Genomic DNA, 8,855 nt, shown 5'->3' with positions numbered 1-8,855 from the left:
AGTGGTATACCTTGAGCTGGAGTTACATACAGCTATGAACCACTTGATGCTGGGAATTGAACCAGTTGTTGGTTGTTTGTAAGAACAGCAAGTTCTCTTTATCATTCAACCATCTCTCTAGACCCCAGATAAGCAAATTTAAAAACTCAGATTAAAGTAAATGACAAACAACTAGAAAACATTAAACCAAAGTTAAGTATTTGAAAGGATTTTTGAATTTAAAGAATTTATGGGCAGATATCACAATTAAGAGAAGATACTCAAGCTATGATTCACCATATGAGATTAATGTGACAGTCTGCCTTCATCAGAGAAGCTTCTTATTGTAGTTTGCTGGGGAGGGATATAAGGGTCAGTGAACGTTAACACAGAAACATAGAGTTGGCTAAAGTGCTACGATCAAGTGGCATTAGAATGCTCAGTCCTCCATGTAACACCCATATGTCTCTCTTCAAAGATCAGGGAGAAAGGCAGAAGAGAGGACACAAAAAGTGAAGAGAGAAGATTGGGAGGTGTGCAGCAAAGAGACCGGCATCTTCTGAACATAGCACAGCTGTGGCACTCACTAACTCACTGCAGCTGTGGTTATCTGCAGAAAACCTGCACAGAACTGACATCACCCACATAAAGGATGGTGGAAGGGGCCTCATGGAGGGACTATCGGAGGCCAGTGGTTTCTGCAGTGTGTGGGTTGTAAAGTATAAGTGATTAAATTTGAGTTATTGAAAATGCATCTGTCTTATATTGAGGATATAAAAGCACTTCCTTTTGGAATCATTTAACCAAAAGTAAGTTCAGAGCTGATTTCTCTACTGCCTGTTCTCTGAGTCTTCTGTCCTCTGTCTGTCTGTCATTTGAGCCTGATTCTGTGCCTGTGTAAAGGCTTTCTTGTGGCTGTCTGTCCCTGTTGAATGGGCCGAGCAAATGCCATAACAGGCTGCCCAGTTTTCCGTCAGTGATCAGGCTTCAGTTGCAATTTCCTGAGAGTGAATAAGAAGTTTCTGATGAAAAGCCATGCATAAATAAAAATCTATCTATAACACTGCTAACAGCAAGGAGGAGGCCTGGTGCATGCAGTACTAGAACAGGACAGTACTGAACTACCCTCTACAGCAGTTCAAGACAGGGCCTGGAAGTTCCAGCCCCAAAATGGAAATCTGTAGCCTTGATTAACCCCTGACTAGCCCTAGCCAATTAAGTTGCACTAATGTGATTAAGCTTGCTTAAGCCAATAATATCTAAAATTTCCCAACTTCCTCCAACACTTCCTCCAGTAAGGCTTTAAAAAAAAAAAAGCTACAGCCCTCTCAGGGTCATTGCCATCTTGCCTTTGGGAAGGGTGATCAGGCCCCAGCATGCTGGTATAGTAATAAAAATAGACTCTTTGCTTTTTGCAGCGGATTTGGTCCCTTGGTGGTCTTGGGGAGTCCCGATTCTGGGTACAACAACTGTGTCTATGTGTCTACCCCTATGTGTACCAGTATGTTTATTCAGCCATGTATGCGAATGATGCCTATCTGTGTGTGATGTCATTGTCATATCTAATAAAGACTTCACTGTGTATTCATGAATGGCAGAGAATCAATTACGGGGCAAAGCAACGGGGTAGTTTACAGTACTTTTTAACAGAGTGTTACAAAGGATAAAGTCACTGACTCCAACTGATCCCAGCTCACCCAGAAAACAAACATCGTTTACCATCCATTAATCATAAGTGGTCACATTATGATTTATTATTGATCTTATGAAGTTACTTTCCACTTCTGTATTTGTTGCTTTCATCAAATGATACATGTATCTGGTCCGGAGGCTTGGGAAAGCACACAGTTTGAGATTTCCGATTAGGTTGTAAAAGTCATTTACAAAAGAAGTCCAAGGCACCTAAGAATGTTTCTTACAATGTTCTCTTAAAACCAGGTTAAAAAGTTTGAGTATATAACAGACTAGAGGACTTAAGTTTAGTTACTGAAAGGTGTTTTATTAACATAAGCTGTCAAGTCCAGCAAAAGCTCAATTTCTTAGAAATTAAGATATTTTCAAAATTTATTCAAATCACTACCTTTCAAATTCATAGTATGATGTAAGAAAAAATTGTAACTATATCTCGATCAGCATATAAAATGAACATGCTTTGATTGCCAAAATATAAGTGTAATAAGATACAAAATTCTTTTTTCTCAAGAAAAACAGGAAGATATCAACTTATAAAAATAGCTTTGCAAATAAATAATGTGGATAGAAATTTTAGCTTTTTAGCTTTTCTATGGATATAAGAGTATAGTCAGCACAAAACAAATTATAAACTCCACTTAAGATGTCATTAATGTTAGTCAACTTGAAATAAAGTATCCAACATTTTTTAAACTGTTGTATAAAGGAAAATAGTCTCAACCAAGCAGTCTTCAGCTATGCTTATAGGAGAGCAATCAGAAGATGCATTTTGTACTTCTGTAGATCAAGACATTTTGATCATCTTGAGAAGTTGAGTAATCATTCTCCTCATTGCCACCTTCATGTCTTTATTCCTCAGTGTGTAAATGGCAGGGTTCAGGATAGGCGTAATCATGAAGTCCAGAATGGCAAGAAACTTATCCACAGGGAAAGTAGGAAATGGCCACATGTACACAATGATGCATGGTCCAAAGAACAAAATCACCACAGAGATGTGAGCAGAAAGAGTAGAGAGGGCCTTGGACAAGTCACCTGATGAATGTTTTCTTACAGTGAAAAGGATAACAATGTAGGAAATAATCAATAAGAAGAAGGTTCCTACAGAAATAAACCCACTGTTGGCAGTAACCATGAACTGCATTTTGTGGGGCTCTGTGCATGCCAGTTTGATGAACTGAGGAAGATCACAGTAAAAGCTATCTATCTTATTAGGACCACAAAAATTCAAATGAACAACAAAAGCTAATTGGGTAACAGAATGCAGTAACCCAATAACCCAAGCACCAGACAAGAGCAAAAGGCACATCCGTGGGCTCATGATGGTCAGGTAGTGGAGGGGCTTGCATATGGCCACATATCTGTCCCCGGCCATGACTATCAGCAGCACCATCTCAGATCCCCCCAGGACATGAAGGACAAATATCTGGAAGACACAGCCCTGGAATGAGATGGTATTGTGCCCAGAGGAGAGGTCAGAAATCATTTTTGGTACAGTTAAGGTGGAAAGACATAAATCAATAAATGAGAGGTTTCCCAAAAGAAAGTACATAGGGGAATGTAAATGTGGGTCAAAGGCCACTGTAAGCACAACAAGGGTGTTTCCCAGCACAATGGCTACATAAAACACCGTAGAGAAGGCAAGTAAAAAATGCTGTATTGGTCTAGATGTTGAAAGTCCCAGAAATACAAACTCAGACAACTCTGTGTAATTTGTTTTAAACATTTACTTTTCTTTCTTTCTTTTTTCTTTTCTTTTTTTTCTGTTACTTAAGGGACTGAAACAAAGGCATTTTAAGAAGAATTTATTATAAATAAATAGTTGAAAAAACAATTAAGAATATTTCTGAATGAATTAAAACCAAACAATTTTATATTCATTAGAAAGTAATTTGAAAATTTCCTTAATTCACTTATCTGTTCAACTAATAGTCTGTAGTTATTTACTATAAGTCAAGACCTAGGTCAAAATCACGTGAAAAATAGATTATTATTAGTTCATCAGGATCTAAATACATTGCAACATATACTGACAACACATTGAAGAAAGACAACAGTGTAGTACCCCAAGTATGTGACTTATCATAGTTGTCATCACCCATTGATAATAGCCTTGTTACTACTCAAGAGAATGAGAGATCGTCTATGGAACTAGTTCACACAAAGAATCCAAGACAGGAAGACGAATAGGCAAGAAGAAGAGTGATGAAGATCAGAATGGAGGACAGGCCAGACATAATTTTGAATCTATGTTTAGAACTTTTTTCTGAAACCAATAAGTTTGTGAAGTTTAATAAGAAGTAGCTTTATCATAATTAATACTTTCAAATGGTCATATACAAAAATAGAAAGGACATCATGTAATCTGTCATAGCACTGCAGTGTTAGAGAGTGAATGAATTATTCATGCAAAAGTGTAACAAATAAAACTTGCAAGCCATATTTGCTTTCTATCATAAACGTTAGTTGACCTCAATTGATCATTAACATATAAAACAGAAAAAAGGGCTGCTGGAATGACTCACTGAGTAAGGTGCTTCCTGTGCATACATGGGGACCTAAGTTCAGATACTTAGCACCTGTTTAAAAGCCGAGTGAGTGGTACATGCTCATATCAGTAAAGGGAACAGCATGTCCTGGGGGTACCAGCCTCCAGTTTACCGAGAATAGTAAGATCAAGTCAGCATATTGCAAAGCAAGGGGATAAATGATTATCGTACATTTGTATTCCCCACTTCACAGAAACAAGCAAGCTCTCCTTCAGCCTCTTGATTGCGGTCATTTTCACGTGATCACTCACTTCATACCTGGATCCTTGCATTAAGATGCTCTAAGAATGAAATTACAACAATAAATTAAAATAAAAGATGGCATGCTCAGAGCGACTTGAGGCAGTCAGGCTGGACACACTGTTCTTTATAAATATCTCATAAGTACCATAACCAAAGGGAAACAATGAGGTGGTGAGGCAAGGAGCCAGTGCTGTATGGGCACAAGTGGAGAAATTATATTGTAAATACCAGAGGAAATAGAGCAGGACTAAACAGGGACACTAGAACACTGTGCTCAACTGGAGGAGACGTCTTTTATAAAGGACCTATAATCAAAATTCTAAAGGAATTAAATACTATCTACAAATTTAAAATATTGATATCCTGGAATACCAAGTATATACATATTCAGTATATTTTACTGTGTGGAGATTAAAACCCACTGTTTCAGTTTGAAAAAAAAAAGAAGCTCTAATAGAGTTTTCATAAAATGGTTTATTTCTTATCTTTCTTGTTTATAGTTCCAAGTGTTTGCATTTCCTCACTGATGATATTGTACTCATAAGTATAAAAATATAGTCATCATTTATTCAGAATATAAACACTCATAATATTGTCAACATGTTGCCAAGCAAGGTGTCTGATTGATAAAATAGTACCACTTGCATAGAAAACTCACAATGAGATCAACACACAGAGTTAACAATCAAATAGTTCTCTATATCCATCACTAGTCATAATCTTTCTGTTCTGCCAATCAGTATGGGGAAAAAAGGAGAGATTTGCAAAGGCAGAAGAAATGGATCAGCAAAAGAGCCTGGAAATTTTTAAGGCTTTAAATAAATATCTAATTTTGTACATTGCATATGTACTAAAAATTGCTATTTAATAGATTTTAAAATATAGTCATTATTACAAGACTGAATATTAAATATGAGGCAAATATATTCACACAGAGACTATAGTTTAAAGTGTAAAGAATGAATTATTAATTTTAATATAACCATACAATGAAATATTATGATACATTAAAAATCACCAGAATAGGTTTACACAGGCAAGTCTAGAGAGATTTATACTTACCTAAAAAACAAGAGAAAGTATAAAAAGAGTAATATGACTATTTGTGAATATTTTAAACTTAATCATTCTTTAAGAAGTAACACCAAGTAACACCAGTAATGTTGTGGGCTAAAAGATAGAATTCTAAATGGCTTTCCCTGACTAAATTCTATATTATTGTGCTGTTTAAACAATCTAAAAGATTCTTGTATCAACATTAACCAAAGGTGGAATTGTAAATACAAAATACTAGATTCAGGAAGAACAGATCTGTAAATTCAATAGAGTTGTTTCAGATTTATCCAAACTAGCATTTGATGTTATAATAATGATTTAAAATTAGAGAAAAATTATTTTCTCCTAAATATATGTCACTCTACAAGAGTTTTCTCAAAATCAGATTCATCAGCAATAAAATAACTCACATGTGGAAGCAGTTCATTGTTAGTTATTTTAACACAGATCACCTATTTGATTGATACTAAAGGAGAAAACCATGAGGGAGAAGAGACATGGACCAAGAAAGATAACAGTAGACAAGGTAGAAAAAAGCAAGTTAACACTATATCGATTACAATGGAAGAAATTAGAGTAAAATTTAATGGCTCATTTTGTTGCTATGTTCAAACTGACCTACCACTAAGACTATGACAGAGGAACCAGGTTCAGACACACAACAAGCAAACTGAGAAAATCAGAGGTAGCACATGAATGAGTTTTCTGAGTCTTCTAATACCTACCCACTGTTAGAAACCCCTTACAGCCACCATGTTTAGATTTTCTCTCTCAGTGTGTGAGGTGGTCAAGTCCTTAGAATCAGTGTATTGGCCTTTTTCCTGCTTTCATCTTCTTTGTCCTTTATAAGACTATTTTCAACATCTTGTTAACCTCCAATTTGTTCCAAAAATTGAAATGAAACATAGGGTTACACAATACAACTTCTAAATTTGTTTTGGGAATCCCAGCATGAATGGATGCCCAATAAGTATATCTAAAAGAAAAATAGTATTGAAGATGGGACACTCTACATGTTACAGAGATGCTGTGCATTAGCTGTACACGGATAGTTACTGCTAATGCTAGTATGGTGTTAATGTCTACTTACCAGGTGTCCTCAAATACTAGACAGCAGTATTTCCGCTATTACTTTATCTTTTAGAATGTGTCTTCCTTTTGGATACTGTGTGTTTAATACGTCTTACCAATGCTCTAACTACCTACAACCTGACAAAAGCATTTTGTGACCAACGAATGGTTGGTGACCTAAGTCTGCAGGTCATTTACCATGGGAATTATACTTCAAAATCCCACTGCATCAATGAGAGAAATATTAGTTGTTTTAGTAAGTATTTAATGAGAAAGTAAAGGAAACTAAAGTAAAATATTTTTAAAGAAAAACAACACTTGATATTTGATTACACAGGACAATTTATATATCATTTTGACCAAAGTTATTGAAAACCATGTAGCTACTAACGAATTCACTGATTATCATTTAAAATTAAGCTATTTATGTTAACATATTAATTGCATAATATAATAGATTGATTATGAATAAGTCATATATTTACATATCTTTTAATATTAAATATCTCTATTAAGCTCTCTAATCCACTTCCCATTCACACTTTCCCATTTCACACCACACATCCCATATTGTCCCCTTTTGCTTTCATTCTACCTAAGCTCAGACCTCACTTATGAGGCAAAGTCTTGTCTTTGTGAGTTTGGTTTAATGTCTTCTGACGTTATGATAGCCAGGTGCACTACAAACATATTCAAGGAATATTGTAGAAAACATGATAGCAAGTTTTTACCTAATTTATGCAATTAGTGTTTCCATTTAAAGTCATGAATATTGATTAAAATTTATTTCTATATATAACTATACATTTCATATAAAGACAAAGATTATCAAGATAATATTATATAATATTCAAACAAAGTTGTTTCATAACAGTCCATTTTTCTTTTGTATCATTACTATAGTATGTAAATAAAAATTTATGCCCATCTTAACTTTCTCAGCTCATATATAGAACTATTTTATTTCTGTATTACAATTGTGATATAATTATGTAATATTATTTTTATTAAGTGACTAAATAAGATTACAATTCATCTTCACATAATTAAGTTAGAGTTCTTGTTTCTAGTGAAGAATTCAGGCAAATGGTCTTTATTCACTGGTTAATGCTAGGCTTGCTAAAGGCTACACATTCTGCTCAGAAAAAAAATGTGCAAACAAACCTAAAGCTACACATCGATAGTCACAATTGCTAAGCAATATGTATTACATATAGTATACTATTTATTTTCACAGTCTACTTTCTTGTAACCTAAATAACAGCTAATGCGAATGGTTTAAAATTAATATTCAGTGTACTAATTTTAACATTATTTTGAATCCAAGCATAGTTTTACACAATATTACATTAACATAAAGGAAAAGATGAACATGCCTATAGAAAAATTATACACTTATTCTTAGGCAAAAAGACAAGAATTCATAGTCAAGAACTCATTTTGAAAAATACTGTTTAAATCCAAACAGAATGACTATTAACATATATTTAATATATTCTCACTTACCTTTCTAAGGAATTTTGTAGCAAAAATAGAGTTTAGGTCCACATGGAGTTTATACCCTTAGTTCTTTATTTTTTTAATTCAATATATGTTGTTTAATATGTATGTGTGTGTATATATGTATATATATATACATACATACATACATGAGTTAATGTGTATGATGTGTATGCACTTCACCTATGGATGTGGATAGTGAAATGTCTCTAGTCCACACTGGTCGTTATACATGTCTTCTTTAGATTTCCATATTGTTGGAATTTAATGCTAATAGATTCCTTGATATATAGAGAACATATTACTTGTATCAGGAGTCCTAGATATTTGGATCTTAAAACCTTTCTGCCCACTCTTCCTTGACTTCATATGACCTTTTGGTGTAGGAATTGTTTTGTGTACCACATGGTGTATTGTTCTTTGTATTTTGACAAGTGGTTGGTATCTGTAATACTCTATATCTGTCACAAAAGAAGTTTATTTGATGCAGAGTAAGAGTTAAAATATCTGTAGACAAAAGGATAGAAATTACACTGAATTTGAAATATGTTAATATTAGGTGTCTTCTCTAGGATCCAGGACCACACTGGTAATTGATAGCTACATAGATTTATAATGACAGCCATGAATTTCTTCCTATGTCCTACTTTCTGCAGTTATGTCTGGTTATATAATCATTCCTAATCATAGATTCATTACTATGAATAAGAAATAATAAAGAACACAATAGTGTTACTAAGACTCAGAAATCATAAAATTTAAAACATA

General features: G+C 34.2%; 1 protein-coding gene across 1 annotated transcript; it reads right to left on the bottom strand.

Annotated features, from left to right (window-relative positions):
* Window positions 1–2,455: 2,455 nt before the first annotated feature.
* Window positions 2,456–3,394, bottom strand: LOC126490484 (olfactory receptor 4F15-like). The gene has a single exon (XM_050125416.1). The coding sequence runs from the start codon at window positions 3,392–3,394 to the stop codon at window positions 2,456–2,458; it is 939 nt and encodes a 312-aa protein (XP_049981373.1).
* Window positions 3,395–8,855: the final 5,461 nt, after the last annotated feature.

This window comes from Alexandromys fortis, unplaced genomic scaffold (assembly GCF_014885135.2).
Source record: "Alexandromys fortis isolate MF-2015 unplaced genomic scaffold, M_Fortis_MF-2015_v1.1 scaffold_229, whole genome shotgun sequence".
Lineage (NCBI taxonomy): Eukaryota > Metazoa > Chordata > Mammalia > Rodentia > Cricetidae > Alexandromys > Alexandromys fortis.
The sequence above is the reverse complement of the archived record's forward strand: the minus strand, read 5'-3'. Positions and strand labels throughout refer to the sequence as shown.

Bases quoted from the DNA above. Each gene is read 5' to 3' on its own strand.
- LOC126490484 (XM_050125416.1), bottom strand. From the start codon at position 3,394: ATGTTTAAAACAAATTACACAGAGTTGTCTGAGTTTGTATTTCTGGGA.